General features: G+C 42.3%; 1 protein-coding gene across 1 annotated transcript in view; it reads left to right on the forward strand.

The window, feature by feature from the left end:
• Window positions 1–13,399, forward strand: part of GRHL2 (grainyhead like transcription factor 2) — a 93,274-nt gene extending 79,875 nt beyond the window's left edge. Inside the window, exons 16-17 of the mRNA XM_044421461.1 lie at window positions 10,632–10,696; window positions 12,448–13,399. Of these exons, the coding sequence (XP_044277396.1) occupies window positions 10,632–10,696; window positions 12,448–12,562 (180 nt within the window). The 3' untranslated portion in view covers window positions 12,563–13,399. The remainder of the gene's footprint in view (window positions 1–10,631; window positions 10,697–12,447) is intronic.
• Window positions 13,400–21,855: the final 8,456 nt, after the last annotated feature.

Below are 21,855 nucleotides of genomic sequence, written 5' to 3' on the forward strand. Positions count from 1 at the left end.
TGATAGGCAGATAAATTAGGGCTCGTGATCCAAGAAGTTCCCAGATTTGGGCATGTCCAGCAGAGCTTGTTGCTTTCTGTTTTCAACAGCTCCTCATCCCTCACTATTTGCAGAACTTTGTCCCAGGAGGGGTGGCACAGGGGGAAGGGGCGTTTTCAGATGTAGCTCGGGGAACTGCTTCGCAAAGCATATAACAGAACCCCCCCCCCCCCCGCTGCATGCACAGTACTGCCTATCAACTCTTCTCATCTGGGGCTTTTGCCTTTCATACTTCATTTATCCTCACAGCAGCTCTATTTAAAAATGCATCATAAGCTTTGCTTGTCTAAGAAGATAGACGAGATTTGAGTTGAGTGTATCAGCAGATATGCCAGGCATCATAAGCTCATGGGAGTTGACTGAACTAAAAAGTCTTCCCTGAACTGCCTATTTCACTAAACAGTGGAGCAGGGCTTGGGCAGTGGGAGTCGGACTTAGCCATTTTCAGGGCAAGAAATACTGTAAGCTTGCCTGCCTCTGCCTGACGTGCTCTCAACACTCCCACCTTCCGTTGCCTTTTAACCAGCAGGGTGCTGCCTGGTGCCAGGTTTGACCTGAGTTGGAGGTTACAATCCAAGATGAAGGACTTGCTTTTGGCTATAGAGGAAGCCATCTGTTAAGGAGCTAGTGATGAGGCTTTTGGTGGGGTGCCATTGCTCCTTTCCCTGTGTGTACAAAGAGTGAGTGTCTAATAGGCGAGCAGTGCTGAAGTGCTTAAATGCTAGATCCTTGAAATTCAATTACTTCTTGACTGGCGATTGGCAGCAAGGCCAAGACAGTGGTACGTTCTCTGCTCTTAAAATAAAAACTGTTTTAAATTTTTGGAGCGGAGAAAAGATAATTCTGCAAACTCTGTGCATGCATAGTCTGGGTTAAGACCAATTTGTATGTCCTTGCTTGGTTGCATACCTTATTTTTCTCATCTTGATGAGCAGATGCCAACTTATTTTGTCTTCTCTGCTTTTTAATTTTAATGGTTTGTTGTATATGATGCTTCTGTTGGTTAGTACTGTTTGTGGTGGTGGTGGTGGTGATGATATTCTTTCTGCCTGTTCCCATTATTGGTTCGTAAGGCAGCTTACTACATCAAAAACTTACACAGTTAAAAGCTTAATAGAAATACAACAAGTTAAAAATATAATGAATCAACTGGAGTATTGGCTAAGGTACTGTGGCACAACTGGGCAGCATAAAAATGTTTTAAATAAAGAAATTATAAAGCAGCAATCATATACAGTAGAGGTGACAAATAGATTTAATGATTAGGTCTGATAGACAGAGTACCTGAAGAACTATGGACAGAGGTTCGCAACATTGTACAAGAGGTTACAACTAAAACAATCCCAAAGAAAAAGAAATGCAAAAAAGCAAAATGGCTGTCTGAAGAAGCTTTACAAATAGCTGAGGAAAGAAGGGAAGCAAAAGGCAAGGGAGAAAGAGAAAGATACACCCAATTGAATGCAGAATTCCAGAGAATAGCTAGAAGAGATAAGAATGCCTTCTTAAATGAACAGTGCAAAGAAATAGAAGAAAACAATAGAATAGGGAGGACCAGAGATCTCTTCAAGAAAATTGGAGTTATGAAGGGAATTTTTCATGCAAAGATGGGCATGATAAAGAACCAAAATGGCAGAAGAGATTAAGAAGAGATGGCAAGATTACACAGAGGAACTATACAAGAAAGAGCTTAACATCCCTGATAACGGCAATGGTGTGGTCACTGACCTTGAGCCAGACATCCTGGAATGTGAAGTCAAATGGGCCTTAGGAAGTCCGAGCAACAACAAAGCTACTGGAGGTGACAGTTCTCCAACTGAGCTATTCAAAATCTTAAAAGACAATGCAGAAAAAGTGCTACACTCAATATGCCAGCAAATTTGGAAAACTCAACATTGGCCACAGGATTGGAAGAGGTCAGTTTACATTCAAATCCCAAAGAAGAGTAATGCCAAAGAATGTTCAAACTACCGCACCATTGCAGTCATTTCACATGCTAGCAAAGTGATGCTCAAAATCCTACAAGCTAGGCTCCAGCAGTATGTGGACCAAGAACTACCAGAAGTACAGGCAGGATTTCGAAGAGGGAGAGGAACTAGAGATCAAATTGCCAACATATGCTGGATCATGGAGAAAGCTAGATGGTTCCAGAAAAACATCTACTTCTGCTTCATTGACTATGCTAAAGCCTTTGATCGTGTGGATCACAACCAATTGTGGCAAGTTCTTAAAGACATGGGAGTACCCGACCATCTTATTTGTCTCTTGAGAAACCTATATGCGGGTCAAGAAGCAACAGTGGACACAGAAGCACTGATTGGTTCAAAATTGAGAAAGGAGTTTGGCAAGGCTGTATACTGTCTCCCTGCCTATTTAACTTATATGCAGAGCACATCATGAGAAAGGTGGGGCTAGATGAATCACCAGTTGGAATTAAGATTGCTGGGAGAAATATCAACAACCTCAGATATGCAGATGATACCACTCTCATGGCAGAAAGTGAAGAGGAACTAAAGAGCCTCTTGATGGGAGTGAAGGAGGAGAGTGCAAAAGTTGGCTTGAAACTCAACATTAAGAAAACTGAGCTCATGTCATCCGGTCCTCTCACTTCCTGGCAAATAGATGGGGAAGAAATGGAGGTAGTGAGAGATTTTATTTTCCTGGGCTCCAAGATCACCTCAGATGGGGACTGCAGCCAAAAAATTAAAAGACGCTTGCTCCTGGGGAGGAAAGCTATGGCAAATCTAGACAGCATACTAAAAAGCAGAGACATCACCCTGCCAACAAAAATGTGTATAGTCAAGGCTATGGTTTTTCCAGTTGCAATGTATGACTGTGAAAGTTGGACCATAAAGAAGGCTGAGCGCCGAAGAATTGAGGCCTTTGAATTGTGGTGCTGGCGGAGACTCCTGCGAGTCCCTTGGACCACAAGGCAATCAAACCAGTCAGTCCTAGAGGAGATCAACCCAGACTGCTCTTTACAAGGGCAGATACTGAAGATGAAACTCAAATACTTTGGCCACCTAATGAGAAGGAAGGACTCCCTGGAGAAGAGTCTAATGCTGGGAACAATAGATGGCAAAAGAAGGGGATAGCAGAGAATGAGGTGGTTAGATGGAGTCACTGAAGCAGTTGGTGTGAGCTTAAGTGGACTCCAGGAAATGGTGGAGGACAGGAAGGCCTGGAGGAATGTTGTCCATGGGCTTGCGATGGGTCAGACATGACTTCGCGGCTAACAACAACAAAGCAGAAATCACTTGCTAGCTAGTGTTGGAGAGAGTTAGGAAGATCAGCACAAGCCATAGTGTAGCCAAGGTTATCATTCCCTTTAAGGACCTCTGGTGGAGGATCAGAATACTCAGATTCTGGTGACCTCTGCACCTCACTTAGACGCCATTATTTTACACTGGTAAGATCCTTCCACCCACCAGCCAGGCAGGGAATGCATGCAAGTGTCTCACTGCCTATGGATTCCTCTTGCTAGGTTACCTGTATATAGGTTTATCTGCCTTGAAGAAAAATGGTGGCACTTAGAAAGCAGAAACCACTTAGTACTTGAAAAATGTTGAACAGACCTGTAAGGAAAAAGCAAGCTCTCCCAGTTGCTGTGCTGCAAACATTAGGATTAGAACTACCCTGACTTCTCTCACACTTCACTGAATGTTGAACCCAGGCATGCCTGTACTCCCTATAAGGTATGAGGAATACCATGAAAAGCTAGTGCATGTGGAAGAAGTCACAACTTTATGTATACACAGACACTGTTTGGCAATGCTGTGCCTTTTAAGCATAGCACCATAGTTCTCGGAACTGCAGCCTACGAAGAACGTAAATGCTAGATGGAAGTTCCATTGTTTACAAGCTGGACATTTTTCCCTTGTTTATCACATGCTAATCTGTGGCCTCCCCCAAACTTTCCATGATACTTGACTGCAGTTTCTCATATTTAGAATTTGCCTCATTCTTTCCCCGCTCTCCCATTTAGAATTCTGCCCCAGAAGAGCAGGACAGTTTATCTTCACAATTATGCCTTTTTTCTGGAGACAAGTAAAGTACTGTGGCACCTTAGAGAATAAACTGTTTGTTATGCAATGAACTCTCACAGGCAAGAGCCTGCATCATCAGCCATCTCTGAAGGACCAAGAAAAGGGTTGCTATACGTAATGGATGACTTTTGTCGAATAAAGCATTTTAACAAGCTGAATACTAAAGGATCGTACTGCAAAAAGCGCCCTGCTGGCCTGCGTACTAAACAGCTCATGCAAACACTGCACACTTCATTCTTAGAGAGGGAGAACCTCTTTTCTAACACTTATCCGTGCCCTGAAAAAGGCATCAGATTCGTTTATGAATTCTGCTTCTGAACTACCCTGTTCTAGTTCTTTTTCTAAAGCTTTCACACTAAGAGAGTTGTTCAAGCAAAATTGAAATATTATTGATTAGTAGAAGGATTATTTAAAGATGTTTGCAACATAAGTAAGCAGGTGTGAGAATAGTTAAGATACTTCTACATTACCTGGAAAGTTAATGATTTTTCACACAGATATACAGGAAAACAATTCAGAAAACTGAGAAATTCAGGCTTGTTGTAGGCAGATTGCCTGGTCACCACTGTCAAGTAGAAATTTCTGTTATGTGACCAGGGAGTGACTCGGATCCTCTGATTTTCAACTAATTTCCTACTTTGCCTAGCTCCTAAAATAGCATCCATGGTATGAATTTAGTTCAGTACCAATTTGAAATCTCCTTGGTTATGGAACCAGTCCTTCCGTGTCAAAAAGCCTTCTGCTGTATTTTGCAAAGTGCTCCCTCTGTTTGTATCCCTGCAACCAGATCAAGATCTCGTAAATTAAGGTGTCCTAAAGTCAGCTGGTTGTCAATGCTCTGGGAGTTTGTTGGATGGAGCTCTTTTCTCTTCCTTTTGCCTTTTTACTTGCCCTGAGGCTGAGTCATAAAGAAAAGTGTGAAGTGAGCTTTAATTAGTGTTTTGCTTTTACAACAGGAAGTGGCTCTGAAAGCTGCTTTTGTATGAAACTCAAGACTCTGCAGGAGGAGTTGTGGTTGTGCTGTGAGTAAATAAGGGTGTTTTAGTACCTGAACACCTGAAAGTGGGCGCTGCAACAAAATGTTGTAGTATAGCATGCTGCTGTTTGGGGCGACACCCATTTGTGTTACCTCCTCCTGCCAAGAGTCAGTATTCTGTGGACATTACACACTTTCAGTCCTCAGTTCAACTTCAGGGTATTTTTCACCTGACTTTTTTCTACTTCTCTAAACCTTGGGATTTTCCCAAGCCTGCTTTGATTTCCCAGGTATGTGGTGTGTGGTGTGCTATTTTGGCTACTTAAGCAATTACTTGCAGACTGAACACTGGAAATAAAGCAAATGACTATTTTGCATAGTCGCTGAGCATCTGTTGTTTCACATGTACTTGAGGCAGGGCAAGTGTCAAAAGCAGACATGGTTGGACATGTTTCAAGGGCCTTTGCAGCCTAGCAGAACCCATTGACAAGAATCCCCTGGAATGACAAAGGGGATTGGAATGCTTTATTCCATGGAAGCATTGGATTGCTGGTTTAGCATCTGTAGGTGGACTTTCGGTGGATCTTAGATTATTTTTATTCAGCAAAAATGTTGCGTGTTTATTAGAAACCACAGTATCTCTTTAATAAGAGTTTGTTTAAGTTGGCTAACTGCTGGAGGTGTAATACTGCTAAGGCTTCTTTAATCATGTGTTGGCAATGTGCAATATGAATAAACTTTGTATTGCAATACTTTAATATTTTCTGATGTACATGTGCCTTGGAAGTGAAAACATGATCAACTCGAACTGATTTTCTGTGCCCCTTTGGCAGCTTAAAGACTGATACTACAACAATGGAAAGATAAAAGCTTGCCTCCTATAATGCAATGGATACTTAACACAATGGATACCTTTCAAAACTTTCAATATTTGAGTGGATGGCATGTAGACATATAGATGCTACTGTCAAGTAGACATATTTGGTCTGCCTTTCTTCTTCTTATTTTTCTTTGATTTTGTTTCAGTTTTGTTTAATTCACAATAAAAAAGAATTTGGAAAAAGAGAAGGAAGGAATTCCATGGTGCTTCTCTTTGTCTTCACCTCTACAACCTGCTTGCTTACCTGTCCAGGTACCAGCCCCTGGTGGTGGTGAGATGGAGGAGCAGGTGGTCTCCTGGCTTAGTGTTCCTCTGCCTTTCAGGCATTAGGTGGTAGCAGTGATGAGAGAAAGGACGAGGGACCACTGCACCTGGCGCAAAGGCAGGGAGCAGAGAGGCAGAGTCAGGGAGGGAGGGGGTCTTGTCCAAAGACCTGTGCGCCCTGCCGCCAGCACTGACTTGTGCTGAAACAAATCTAGGCTAAGGTTTAGCAAACAGTTCAGCATAACTGTAAAATCAGATGGGTTATCTGCAAGGCCCTACAGACTTTAGTTGTAAATAGATGTCAAATTGGGCAAAGATATATATTTTTTGTAGTACTTTGGCCATGAACAGCTTGTGAAGGAGAACCAGCAAGGGAAAAAACCCTATGCAATGAATACCATGATTTTTCTATGTTTCTTTTAACTCCTCGGAATTTTCATTAAGATAAGCATTGTAGCAATCCTCATATGTTTCTCTCCCCCACCCCATGTTTTTGTGGTTTGTTTTAAAATTATAGTTTTGGAATAGCTGACTTTTAACCTGTGTTTTCTATAGTCTCAGAGATCTTTTTTCATTTTTTTTTTAAATTTCACATATGTATCGTAGGCAGGCTACTAAAATTATTTATAGTCTGGTACATTTTTCTGAAATCATTTGTAGGTCTGGATTGCAAGGATAATTGTACATCTTTCCCTCAGAAGGGGAGACATAAAGGCTGGGTTCACATGTCACAAAAAGCAATCCTGTGTGGTTACCACAGTTTGTGGGTTTTTATTTCGATATGTCTGACAGACAGAGGCCAACGGTGGTAACTCTCTTCCCTTCTGGTCTCTACTTCTCTCTCATTCCTCCGGGAGCTATCCCTAGAGATACCGCTGGGAGGAATGAGGCTCCTCACTTTGACAGCCACAATCACAAGTCAGGTCTAGCTTGCCATAGCTGTCAAGCATGTCATCATGGAAACAGTTCTCATGCCCCAAAGCACAGCAGAAAAATGAGGGAACTGAATTACCTCCTGCTCTAGAGGGAGCTGCTGGAACAAAAGTGAGGGCGCTGAATCCACACTCAGGCAAAAGGGGAGGAAATCCACTGGATGGTGCTGAGGAGTGGACAGTGCAGTGCTGCTCAGCTGCCCCCACACACTTGAAGGAAAACCCTCAAGTGCAAGCAGGAGTGGGAGAATCAGCTGGGCGGAGGCGAGGGTTGGGATGAACCCTCTCAGAATCTTTTCAGCACCCGTTGGATTCCCCTCATGCTCAGCCCAGCCCTACAAAGGAAGCCAAGCCAAGAGAAAGTCTACAAATGCTTGCAGGTCCCCAGTTGTGCAACTGGCAACCTTCCCTGTCAGGAGTGGCTGCAGGACACCAAAGAAGGCCACTGCGAGTGAGCATTCCTGACAACCAACTTTCTTGCCCTCTCGCTCCTTCCAGCAGTGGCAGGTATGGAAGAGGGGTGCAGCTTGTGGAGCCTAATTCCTAATGAATGCTCTGTGTGCTTGCCAGGAACTTGGACTCAGGGCTGTTGCAAAGTGGACTGGAGTCCAGAGAGCCAAGCTGAGGAATCCAACTGGTTCCTATCCCAAATGGATTCCGCACACATCCCTGGTGGTGGTGCCAAGTTGGGAGCAGCACCACTGAGCTGATCGCCACCCCCCCCCCGATCCCCCACATGCCCCTAAGAGAAGCCCATCATGCAGATGAGCAGGAGGGGGACAAATCAGCTGGGCAACAATACCCAGTGGGGGGAAGCACTGCTCAGCTGATTCCCCCACCTGTCCCCTTTTCTTGCTCCTACATGTGAGAGAGGCATCCCCAACCCATTGCCATGGCCTACCTGAAGGAGGATTCCTCAGACGAAGAGAGCCAGGGCTTCAGACTTAGGGTTCATGGCTACAGATGGCTGTCCTCGTTCTGAAGACCAAAGTGCCATACTGAAATAGCATAATGGGGTTGGGATTGCACAACCGACCAACAATGGTAAAAACCCTCTTGTCATGTTGCATGACCCTATCCAAAGTGTAACCCACGTGAGAGAGCGAGAGAGAGCAGAAATGTACACTGCCTGAAACAAGAAGAAAACTAAAAATGGGGCACTTGTACACCTAGTCCTCTTATCTGTTCATTTGAATGAAGAATTAGGAATGGATTATAATTAGGGGACCCACTGAAAGGAAGCAAACGAGAACCGAAGCAGATGGGAATCCTGTCACTAGTGCCATCCCACTTGGGTTTGCCAGCAAATATATCACTATAGATAGAAATCAGATTTAGAATCACTTGTTTAGATACACTGACTCCTTCGCTAAGCGGGGATGTGAGGATGTCTGCAGCTTCGTTGTGTTGCAACATGATTCTGACCTGCAAAGGAGAAAGACTGCTTTGATGTGTTGCTGTACCCTGTTGCCAAGGACAATCTGTGACAAAGAAGCCTCTCTTGACATGTTCTTCCCATCTGGAGAAGTTCTTACACGTTCCTATATTAAAGTTTAGAACGAAAGAAGACCGTGTCCTTTTAAAAAGAGTGCACAATAACTCTGAGACTGACACATCCATGACTAAATGAAGGGCATGCCACAACTTCTGTCTGCTCTGGATCTCCATAGGTGCAGATGGATATTATCAAATTTCCAACAAGAAAAGAGATAATCTGGTGATACGCAACAGGGGAGAGAGAAGCAAAGTACTTCCAGATGATGACTATGAAGATTTTCAAACCTTTCCCAGCTCAGATGCCTTTATCTTTTAGTTTCAGTTCTAGTTCATTCCATAAATAGATATCAAGATATCCCATGAATGCACCCAAAAAATCTCAGTAGTTAGGGGCTGCTATGATTCATTGCTTTGGGTGCACCAGTATGAACTGCCTAAGGAACCTGGGTTAACTGCCAAGGAATAACCAAATTCCCAGTTGGTTCCCAGGCTTTTCAGAATGCCTCAGTGTGGTTTCATGGCCAAGCTTAATTAATCAGCTGTTGGTTGGGACTTAATTGGGCAGTATCCAATGAACCCATCTTGCTTGTCAGTGGAATGCAGGGAGGGTTTCCTCACCCCAATCTGTGCAGACCCCCACTCTCTGCAGTGCCCACCTGTTCTGGAAGGGTGTAGAACCCTCTGCAGCAGGTTTGGGGCTGTGAGGGAGGAAAAGGGGGGAAACTCCTATTGTGTGCATGGACATCTGCTCACACCGCTTTGGATTTCATCCATCGCTCTCTTGTTGTGGCTTCCCATGTCTTGTTCTGAGTCTTTGCCGCACTTGCCCATTCTGACACTAGGTGCTGCTCCTTCTGATTGTCCGCTGAGTTACAGCCACTGTTTTAGATCTGGCTGTCTCATAATGATCCATATGGCACGCTTAATCCCAAGAAATTTGCTTTGAAGTCTCCCACTCCTTAGGAGCTTCCTTTGGTTTGCTTGATAGTTTGCTTTTCCTGTGGGAAGTCTGTATGTGTGGGGGTACCCTCTCCCTCATTTTGGAACTCTATAGGATAGCTTCAAGTTGGTGTCTACAGCCCATTTTAAAGTAGTGAAAACAAAGCTGTGTTCTTCTCTGTACTGTGAGGAAAGGTTTTGTTCCAATCCCTGTTACCCTGCACATGTGCATTGCAGTTTAAAGTTTAAAACCTGCATCAAGTCTATGTGGCTGAGTTCATTACAGAATGAACTGTATTTTGGTATTCTAAAGCAGAAGATACTGAATTTAAATTCAGTTTGATTTTTAGATTATTTTCATGTAAGCATGTTTCAAATGCACATCAAAGTACTGTGTCTCTAAAAATAGAACACTTGTTAAAGTGTATTTTGTAATATGCCTTTCAACAGTGCCTACTCAAGATGTATACAAACAATGATGTTAAAACATGCACAAAGTGCAGTAAAGCTATAAAGTGACTATGACAAAAACTTTGGGGGGGCTTTAAAGCCAGAGGATGGTCTGTAAATCCCAAGGTAAATATCTTTTCTGCTTTGAAATCAGGTCTCACATTATTTAGATTTACTATGAGTTCAAACCCAAGTTAAAAGTCAAAGTATTTATTCATCTTAGTTTTGTGTTAAGGTTGTCACTGTCTAGAAGGCATATTTTAGTATGTAATTTATCAAGTTACTATCAACTACTTGTAAAGGTGCTTTGACTTTAGCAGCTTATTCTAATTAGCTATAGGGTTCATAAGAGGGGGAGAAACCCGCTTTATGTCACTTGATATGAAATTTATGAGAAGGAAACAATGCCACAAGAATGCATGTGTATAAGTTTTTAAAAGTGGCACGGAACTCTGTTAGTTCCCATGGCTTTAAGTTTGACTGTGTTTTTTAGGAAGTGAGGAAGTGTTTTTTAGTTCCCCTGGTGTTAACCACAATTTTAAAACCAATATGAGAATCCTGCATTGGGTGTTCTTTTCATAACCTTCTTTCCTTATTTATTTTAAATTTAGATTTCTGAGAAATACGGTCTTCCATCTGAAAAGATTATGAAGCTTTACAAGAAGAGCAAAAAGGGGTAAGAGAAATGAAAGTTCATATTGGAAGTCATGTGTTTACAGGAGTGTCTTGGGCTGGGACCTCAGCTCCTGGAAGATCCTTGTGCCTAGCTTGGGATGTATGGCCACAGTGCTGCAAGGGAAGTGCTGCCTAGTGAGCAGCTCATGGTTCAAGTGTAGGTTGCAGCCGATAGACTGACCTGGCCTCTAAGTAAACTGAGACGTTCCTACTGATCTAGCGCCCAGTCCTGCGTCAACACAGCTCTTGATGCAAGGTGTGGCTTAGACACTGCGCAGAGGCAACTCTCTTGGGGGAGGTCCTCACATTACAGTGCAGCCTGGGAAGCTGTAGCAGCAGGGTTTCTCCCTGCAGCCCTCAGCTCATGCAACAATCCCTGGAGTCACATGACTCCGCTTGTTCCTGGAGCTTCTCGCATAATGTTAGATGGAACTATTTGTGGCAGGCACAGCAATATTCGGTTTCCTTGACTATTAAGTGGAGAATTATTTGTATTTTTGCTTATCTTCGAAACTGAACAGCAGAAGCAAAGATCAGAAGCACCGAATCACAGTGCTGCGTAAGAAGAGCCATGCTAGATTAGACCAAGCACCCATCTAGTCCAGCATTCTGTTCACACAGTGGCCAACTAGTTTCCTTTGGGAAATCCATAAGCAGGGCATGAGTGGAGCAGATCCTCCCTGCCCATGTTCCTCAGGAACTGGAGTACATAAGCATACAGCCTCTGATACTAGAGGTAGTGGATGGTCATCATGGACTCCCAAGATGAGGAGGAGGAAAAGAACAAATAATAGGACTAGGGGAACAGCATGCCTCTGCCACTCCAGTTCATTTGTCCCTGCTATATCTGTAGCTAGCTGTCCAACCTCTAACAAACTTTCACCTCCTTTGGTGTATATTTCCCTCTGGGACACCCAGGACAGTGTTAATTGGCCTTGAGTCTGAGCATCAGCCCATCGACCAGTCCAATGCCATCAAGTCACCTAGGAGCAGGCCTCAGGTAGTTGCCTTTCCCAGCATTGCTGCTTAAGATACCTTAATCAAAAGATGCCAGCTATTGATTCAGAGACTTTCAACGTGTTATACCTGTGCTGAGCTTTCCCCACAAAATGTATCTAACTAAAGATTGCCCGAAAGGCTTCAAGCAAGACTTCTTTTATGCCTGGACATAAAATGTAATGCTGGAAAGCAATTTTTAAAAAATGGAATATAGTCCACTGATATGTGCTAGAAATGCTCAGTACGCAATATCAGTCTGTTACAATCTGTGGGTATCAGACAGCACTCAACTGACCCACTGGCATTTTGCAAGACAATGGAAAGGCAGCCTTTCAACATGGGATCAGATGTAGAATGCCCTGTTTTGGGATGAAGATCCTGCACCTGTCCAGATGGTGGCTACAAGGGTGATGTCCGGTGATGATGGGAGCCTGTGTTGAAAGGACCATGGGTCCCTACTGCTATGTTGAATGAGAATTACAAGGGAAAAAATCTTTGTGCATGGACACACACGATATAATTTATTCACATAGTCTAAGGAACAACCAGTCATTTGAAAGCATTGTGTTGGTTAACTGGCATGGATCTAAATGAAGAGTTCACAGTGAAGCCAAATCACTGACAATGAAAGGTTATTTATAGTCACTCAGAAGGAAGTACTGCTCTGTTCAGTGGAGGTTACAGTTCACATTTGAAGCTCTCCATCTACCCTTATTATCTGACCTTTACTAATGTATCCTTTTCCGATTCCAGGATCTTGGTAAATATGGATGATAACATAATTGAACATTATTCCAACGAAGACACATTCATCCTAAACATGGAAAGCATGGCGGAAGGCTTCAAGGTCACATTGACAGAGATCTAATTTAGATCAAGTTGCAGTCCCTTGAAGTCATAGCATTTTGCCCTTGTCTTAAGACAGAGAACTATTCTTCTAAAGCCCTAGTGACCCACTGTTGCTGAGAAGACAGGCTGTTACAAAACTCCATTGGGAATCAACTCACATTCCTCCCGTTTGGCACAGGAAGCAAACCTGGTGCTTACTGACTGGCCAGTGCAAATTGAGCCCACACACCACCACACAGTTCCTTATTTATTGCTCCTCACTCTGCAGAATGTAAATATTCAGTGGACATTGGACTTTGCAACCTTGGCTATTACAAGGGTGCAGCAATGACTTTTTATGGAAGAAAATAAAATTGGGGATTTGCATTAGTTCAACTGAGATTCTGTAATTAAAACTGCACCCTTCAAAGTAAATCATTAGATACATGCAGAGCTGATGTTGTGGAAGGGGCCGATCGCTTGCACAAAGCTGCCGAGTAACATGTGGTTTAGCCATATTTTTCCAGGCACTTCCCAGGACAGGGCAAGTAAGGACTGTAAGATGCTCAGATGATTTGCAAGCAAAACACCATCCATTTGAACCTCTGTACATAATGTTTATAATAATGTAATAATATATTTTTCCTACACATGTGGGCATGCTTACTGCCACTATGATTTGTGCTGCAGTCAGAAGGTGGAGGCCTCTTGCTGAAGAGGGAAGTCCTGCCACTGGCGATTCATTGTGCTGAGAGGCTGAGGTTTGTTTTTGCGCCTTCTGCCTTGTCGCTTGTCCAGCATCCACAGAACAATGTCAAAGCTTGTGGTGTCGCATTTGACATTCAATCCATAACTTGGGAGTCTTTGTGGCTCATCCACCCTTCCCTGCCCATTCTTGATGCCAGCCATCCCCCAAGCTGGTGCCCTACATATGTTTTAGATTAAAGCTAGTATCATTTCCAGCCATCAGACCCAAGCTGAGGGGTGTTGTAGTCCAAAACATCTAGAAGGTACCAGATTGTATGCAATGATGCTGCACAGTCTTCCGTTTCTTAAATTATTTATCCTTTATATGCATCCTTGAATTTTCATAATCTTTTCTTGGCCATTTTTGCTGGATGAGACCCCTCATTTTTTTTTTTTTTATTTAAAACATTTTTATGCCACCCCCATCGCAACAAAGCCTTGGGGCAGCTCACAACAGCAATTTTTCAGTGCATTATACAGATAGCCCAAAATGGGGCAGCTTCCAATTCTAACATCAGGATTTTGGAAGTAATAGTCTTCTTCCACTCAGTTTCCCTTTTCTTTGGAGCCTTTGGCTAACTGGAGCAAAACCAGAACAGAGCCAGATGGTCTTTAAAAAAAAAATAGAGTGAGCCATACAGTCATAGAAACTTACAATTGGAATGGGCATTGAGGTCTTCTCATTCAGCTGCATGCTTATTGCAAGATCTATAGCACAGAATGCCAATAAAACATCCTTGACAGCTGGCCATCCTGATACAATCAATTCCATTGACCAATAGCCCTCGCCATTAGGGCATTTCTCCTAGTGTTTCACTGAACTCTGCTTCCGTGTGACTTCTAACAGTTAGTTGTGGTCCTGTCTGCTAGAGTATCAGAGAACATGTCATCCATGTCTTCTGTCAAACTATCTCTCACATACTTGAAGATTTTTCTCTATAATGGCGGGATGAAATTGGCTCAGGCCAGTTTTGGTCAGCAAATGTGGTCCAAGTCCAGATGGACAGCTGTTCACTTATTTTAATTGATACCTATTATCCATTCATACAGTATGTAAAATTTAGGAGTATTTTGGCTATCCAGTTCACATGTAAGGTGCACTGTGTGAACAGTTTCCAGAAAGAAATGGCACATTAAGGGCCATGGTGTGGAAACAGCAAGACTTGTACAGATTTTTTTTCCTCTCAGTGAAACTGGCCTGAAGAACCACATGCCAACTATCCAAGGAAACTGGGAGGAACTTTGGAAAGAATGCAGATTGTGCCTCCTGCCTTGGTGATCCACCTTGCTTCATTTGCCCTCTATTTGGCTCCTTCCTTCCTAGAATCCTTCATCTTCTTTAATTCAAATGGGAATGCAGTCAAAAAATGCAAGGAAGACTGAGATTAGGAAGGGTAGCAATGACGAAAGTAGAAAAGATCATCACTTTCTATATGCATGAAAGCTGAACAATGAAGAAAGCTGACAGGAAGAACACTGATGCAGTCAAAACATGGTGTTGGAGGAAATCTTTGCAAATAGCCTGGACTGACAGGAAGCTGACCAAGTGGGCCCCAGATCAAATCAAGCCAGAATGTGCCTGGCGGGAAAAATAAGGAAACTGAGGCTGCCCTGCTTCAGGCACATCGTGCAATGATGATGAGGAGGATGATTTGGATGGGGGAGGGGTGGGAGTCAAAGGCAGAAAAAGAAGAGGAACTTTTGAGATGGCTCGATCCCATAAAGAAAATTACAGTCTTGAGTTTACAAGAGCTGAGCTGGAATGTCAAAAGCAGGACACTTTGGGGGCACAGAGTCAACTTGAAGGCACATAACAACACCCCTTATGACTCAGGCTATTCTCCTTGTTCCTGGTTGTGGTTTCCATGCTAGCACATCCTTCCAAGAGTTGTGGCAGGGCTGGAAGAATCATCCTGTACAAATGGAACTACGTTGTAGTTCATTCATTTAGTAAAGCTTTTTAGTGTTCTCTGATGATAGTGTCTCCTGATGATGTCCCTTGGTGATGAGATGCAATGTAAACATGTAAATACACTTTCATTGGCGTGGGTCTAAATGTACATATTTGTCCAAGCTATTGATTTCTGGTTTTGTATTATTATATTACGCAACCTGTCTTAGCAATATCTGATAGACAGTTTTCATTACCTGTCTACGGATGGGACTGCTGAGGAAGGGCTATAGCTTAGTAGCAGAGAACATGGTTTGCATGGAAAAAGTCGCAAGTTCAGCCCTTGGAATCTCCATGTAGGCAAAGAAAGACTCCTGCCTGAGACCTTCTCTACACCCCAAAGACCTGTTGCCTCTTGCAGAACAGGCCCCACTATCCCCAGACAGCGGCATGGGTAGGCTAAGGTTTATGGCAGTGTTACTCCAACATCTCTGGAGAGCATTACATTGGAGAAGGCTGCTTGCAGGCAATATTGAACTAGATGGCGCAAAGGTCTAATTTGCTGGAAGACAGGTTCCTATATTCTCACAACACAATGAAATAAAGTGAAACTCTCAGCAGACCAGACATAACAATGATTCCATTACTGTGACTTGCAGATTCTCCATTTCCCATTAACTTCCTTGCTAGGTGAACCAAGAATAGATAACTGCAATGCCTTTTATTCTGTTACTTCTTTTTCGCTTCCTCAAGCCTGAAAATGTGAAATATGAATGTGAAATGAAACCTTGTAAATTCTTGCTCACATAACTAAGAAAAGCATGTATGGGATGTGACACTGAAAGCATGAACTGAAAAGGGGGAAAACACAATCTTTTTTGGAAAAGGTAAGCACAGATTTAAGTAAATCAAAATTTGCACCTCTTTGATGGGATCAAATCAAACCCCAAAGAGCTGAGATGGCTTGTTTGAATCAGACAGTCTCAGAAAGGTGCTGTGGAGAGAAATGTTTGTGATACGTAAAATAGCTGTATCTAAATTTTAAGAGTATTTGCTACTGCTGATGTTCTTGTAGCTTCTCATTTGCTTTAGACTTCTGCAAGGTACCAAATGTTGCAGGAGAAATGCCAGATCCTGAATGATGGGATGTACTGAAAAGCTTCTTTGATCATAGTTTTAAGGGCAATTTATTTAGATAGAATCTTGCACTTCCCAGTTCAACTAATATTGGTTATTTTAAAAAAATATTATTTAAATAGTTTTAACAGTTGCCCTATATCTGCAATGTATGCAAAACACTAGGGAAAATACACATTCGTTGATTTGTGTATATATGCATAAACGTTACTGTCCCTTGTAGTTGTGTAAAGCTTTGATGACTGATATATCTAAAGTGAATCATATCCTAATTTAGCCTTGCTTGAGAACTGATGGAGATTGCAAAGCCTTTAATGGCAGATTAATGTTCTGTATGTTTAGATTACATGACAGCATGAGATTTAAGATATGTTTTTCCCCATCAGGGATTGAAATGGCAGGGAAAATTTGCACCTGCCAAACATCAGTTAGTGACTGATGTAGGCAGAGAAGCCTCTGTTAGGAAAGGAGGTGGCATCCATAGAGCTGATGGCAATGAGGAGGAGGAAAAAATATAACTAGTTCCTTTCATTCTGCAGCGCAGTACATATTAGACTGACCACTTATATCACCCAAAAAACCTGTTTTTCTATGGCTTTAAGAGGATGAAATGCTTGCTGGAGAACTATGTAACTGTCTTATTAGACAAAGTCTTTTGTTTGACTTACAGCATCTGCAGAACTAGGTTATAGCTCATGACATCTCATGCTAATTTATTAAAATACCTGAATGTCTAAAACAATCCAGGAGAGCTGTTGTCTTCTCTAAACATCACTGGGCCCCACTATATATATAGATATTGCCTGTCTGCCGAATGTCCATATTGCATTACTAATGTCATTCTATCTGGCTATAACAATGACTAGGGTAGTAAGTTCTGCCTTGGTCTTTTTCCTGTGTATGCACTTTAAAGAAACTATCCTCCATCTGTCCTAACAAATTTTTAAAAACTTTTATTTTTGATGGACATGAAAGAAGAAGGATCTCTGTGTATTATAACAATTTTTATCTGGCTTTTGTTGTTGCCAGACATGTCTGTTACTCAACAGAAATGACTTTGATATGTAGACAGATACAGTTGATTTATGAGTTGAGCCATTTCCCCTACATTTTTCTCATTTGTTTTTCTTTTTTCTAATTTTGTGGTCTTGTTGGAAAATTATGCTATTAATGTAACAACTTGCATTCAGTCATTCAGAGGAAGCTGAAAAACTGTTGTTGTGGAACTCATAACTGTTGTTATGGAATTCAGTCTGCATTCCAGCACAGAAGTGGAAATGAACAGAAATGTTGACTCTTTAAAGTGTACAGCATGTAAAATGTTTGTTGCTCTTGTAACCTTGACCTCTTCCTCCTTCCCCTTGACATTCCTCCTCGAAAACAGTAACATGATGCAAACAAGAGTGATTGTGCCAAAAATATGTGCACACATCTCTGGAAAGCAAGGAAGTTTTTTGTATAAATGCTAAGTACTATTTTACTCTAAAGAAATAGTCATGTAACTTGATAGTTTTGTAAATGGGAGAGGGGGGAATTATAAACATATAAATAATACAGGTTTATTTTATTTTTTGTACATTTTTCCAGAAGAAAATAAATATTCATAAGAAATAATTATGTCTTTGTTGGGTTCTCCACTGATGTTGAAATATTGTTCATTTGGAGATTTACTCACAGACACTCAAATAAGCTTACATTTTTTGGTGGGACTTTTAGCTACCTCCTTAATTGGCCACATCTGCTTACATTAGTAAGTGAGACGCTACTGTCTTCCCATGCAGGATATTGGCACACACCCTTCTTCTTTTGCCGTCAGTTGTTCCCACCATCAGGCTCTTCTCCTGTGAGTCCTTCCCTCTCATTAGGTGGCCAAAGTATTTGAGTTTCATCTTCACTATCTGGCCTTCAGGGTTGATATCCTCTAGGACTGACTGGTTTGATCGAATTATACAGTGTGCTATATTAGGAAGGGAAATGTCATTCTTCTTCATAAGGAAGTGACACTTAACATGATCCCTACAGAGTCACTATGGAAAAGGCATGCAAAACACACAGGCCTGATTTATGTAGCAGTGAGCCTATGGTTAAGCACAGCCGTCATAGCCTGATGCCCTGAGAATGTGTTGGGGAGCAACTCTGGAAATGGCATAGCCAGCTTGGCTAGTCTGAGAGAGGTGAGTTTGCTGGTCATGTCTGGTATCCTAAGCCTCTGCATTGATCTTTGAGTCAGGGCAGAGGGAGAAGCATGTGAACTTGAAGCCCACCCAGACTCTTATCCATAGCACTAAGTAGTCCCTGCCCTATGGAAGGGAAGGGGAGCTTCTCAGCATGAGAGCCGGATTCAGTGTCAGAGAAGCTCTTAGCCACCATGGTGAGCAGAATCAAAGGCAAAAGCAGTAGTGCCAAAGCACAGAAAGCAGACCAGCCCAGTGTGATTTAAGCTCCTATGCGAGTGACAAAAGAAGGGGAAGAGCGACTGTGAGAAGCCCCAGCCTTGGGTTTACAAGAGCAGGGCTGCCACGGAGAGGCCATTTTGGCGGGCATCCCTTGATAGGGTCACCATAAGTTGGAGATGACTTGATGACATGTAACAACAAATGTGAGAAACTGCCATAGGGGAGGCATTTGAACCACTCAAATGGACACTCTAGACCAGCGATGGGAACCTTTTAGAGACTAAGTGCCCAAACTGCCACCCAAAACCCACTTATTTATCGCAAAGTGCCAACACGGCAGTAAAACCTTAAAGTTGAGGTTTTAGTTTAGAAAAAACAACTGAAAGCCAAGCCAAGCAAATACATACTTACATACGTACATACATACATCCATGGCAGCGCATTGACCGGCCATGCGAAACTGCGGACAAGTTGCAGCTAAAGAGTCATGGCTTGTGACATCATCGACTGGTGCCACTACACCTTTCTGAGCATGCACATCCCCAAGGAGCACTGTTATCCAATGCTCGGCTCCTGAAGAAATGGGGGGGGGGGGTGACTTGGCTCATATGCTAACAAAGAGGGCTCTGAATGCCTGTTATGGCACAAGTGCTGTAGGTTCACCAACACAGCCCTAACCGTACCCTGGTGCACTCCCCTAACACTAATATATTCCACTGAAATTAGTACAGTTTCGAAAAAGCCTTCCTGGAGTAGCTTTTTCTGCACAGCTCAACATTTTCGCGCATTCTAAACACATTCCAACCATCAAAATCATGCCAGAACCCAGACTTTATCACTGAAAGAGAAAGAGGATACTGACTTCTATTGAACTTGGGATTCTTTCTATAACTGGCTGGAGAAACGGGACTTGGCGTAAACTTAAGAGATGTTTTCAAATTATTATAAATTGATTTGAATTTGACTTTAGAATGTTTAAAAAATATGTAGTAGGGGGCTGACCCAGTAAATCCGATGTATGTGATGTATGATGTTTTTAGTGTTAATTTAAAATTTTAATAAAAAAAATTTCAAAAAAAAAAAAATCATGCCGGGACCCCTTGTTTTTCTACCCCTACCCCTACCCTGGTGCACACCCCTAACCCTAATATAGGGCCAAAGTTCCATTGAAAAGAGGGAGATTTGGAAAAGTCCTACCTTGAGTAGAGTTTTATGCTCAGCTCAACATTGCTGCCCATTCTCTACACTTTCCAACCATCAAAATCATGCCACGACACCTCATTTTTCTAACCCGAACCCTACACTGGTGCACACCCCTAACCCTAATGTAGGGTGAAATTTCCATTGAAAAGAGGGCGGATTTGAAAAAGCCTTCCTTGAGTGGGTTTTTCTGCGCAGCTCATCCTTTCTACCCATTTGAAACACATTCCAACCATCAAAATCATGCCAGGACCCCTCGTTTTCCTAACCCTAACCCTAATATAGGGCCAAAGTTCCATTGAAAAGAGGGTGATTTGGAAAATGCCTTCCTTAAGTAGCTGAAATGCATTCCTATCCTGTGGCCTGGCTCGCAATTTATTTATTCAATACATTTACATTCCGCCTTTTTCATTTTTGAAGAACTCAGAGAGGTGGACATCATTCTTTTCCCGCTGCTCTCAGTCTCCTCCCCACACCAGCTACCCTGTGAGGTAGGTTGTGCTGAGAGTTTGTGACTGGAGTTTGCTTTGGGGCAGAGGGAAATGGGAGCCCTGCTGGCCCCACTGGCTTCTCTTCACCGCCTGGGGTCTGCAAGAGAGGAGCAGGCAGCAGGACCCCTTTCCCTCTGCATGGGTTTTTTGTGAGGGGGCAGGAGGAGCTGTCATGTTGCTATTTTGTTAAAAACAAATCTTGGCTCTGTTGGTCATTTGCACCTTTACATAACCTAATTGCAAAGTAAGCCAACGGTAGAAAGATGAAGGATTCTTACAGGGCCATTTTCCTGCATAAATCCTACATTGGCGTGATGAATACTCACGTTGTGTTACTACATTATTTCATAAGCAACTGCCCCAGTTGTGATAAATGCATTTGCAGAAATACATGGCTGTGTTCCCTCATAAACAGAAGGTGCTCTGGTATTGGCTTCCAATCCACATTCAAACCCACAGGGCTGTCATAAAGTTAGAAAAAGGAGAAGAGCAACGAAGAATGGTCTGTGGTCTTTACAGGAAGAGAGTTGGTTAAGAAGTAGTAAGTATTCTGAGTATACAACAAAAAGATGCATAACATGAGGAAAAGGACAATGTTCATAACAGTTTCACATGCCAATTTCTATATATAAATTAAATTGTAGAAACCATTGTTGTAATTTAAATAGAAATACAAGGCATCTCACCATCGTGTGGAGCTCCGTGACTAGGTGAGACCAAGTGACCACTAGTCTTTTTGGTGCACTTTCCAAGTGACAGGCAACATCAAGGCCAGTCTTGGCTCTGTCTTCTTAGGGTTTTTTTTAACCTAACAGCACATCGAATCAAAAACTGTTCTCTGTAAAATGGGCTACAGGGGCACTCTTTATCTGATAGAAGGAGGTTTTGTTGCTACTGGCAGGGTCAGAATAATGCAAAATATATAAGGGGTTTCCTCAGAGCGGCTAACTAGCTTTGTTTTTCCTCTGAGCAATGCAACAGAATTTTCCAGAAAAGCTAGCTGCAGCAGAATATTTATTAGAAGGCAAAAACATTTAGGTGTGTCATGAAGGACTTTCTATTTGCAAACCTTGGGTATTCACCACGCACTAGTTTTCATCAAGATTGTTTGAGGTCATGTATTCATATAAGAAAACAGAATAATAATTATAATCAGGTGCAATCAGTAATTCCAGTATGAAAAAGCACCATATCACAAAACAGTTTACAATACAAAATTATTTAAAATCCAACATTTAAAAACAATATTTGTTCAGCAGTAATACAGTAAAAAATCTTACTTCCTTCAAACAATACTGTTCTTAAGTTTGGCACTGTAAAAGACATTGTCACAATGCATTTCTCTTCTCCCTTTTTTAAAACCAACACACTTTGCTGCTTTACAATATATTTCACATTATAAAAACATACACACATACACACACAATAAAAAATACACTGCCCACAATGGTTTCCATTCCAGTGCAGAAAC

The sequence above is a fragment of the Varanus komodoensis genome, unplaced genomic scaffold (genome assembly GCF_004798865.1).
Source record: "Varanus komodoensis strain SLA01 unplaced genomic scaffold, ASM479886v1 scaffold12, whole genome shotgun sequence".
NCBI classification, from domain to species: Eukaryota; Metazoa; Chordata; class Lepidosauria; order Squamata; family Varanidae; genus Varanus; species Varanus komodoensis.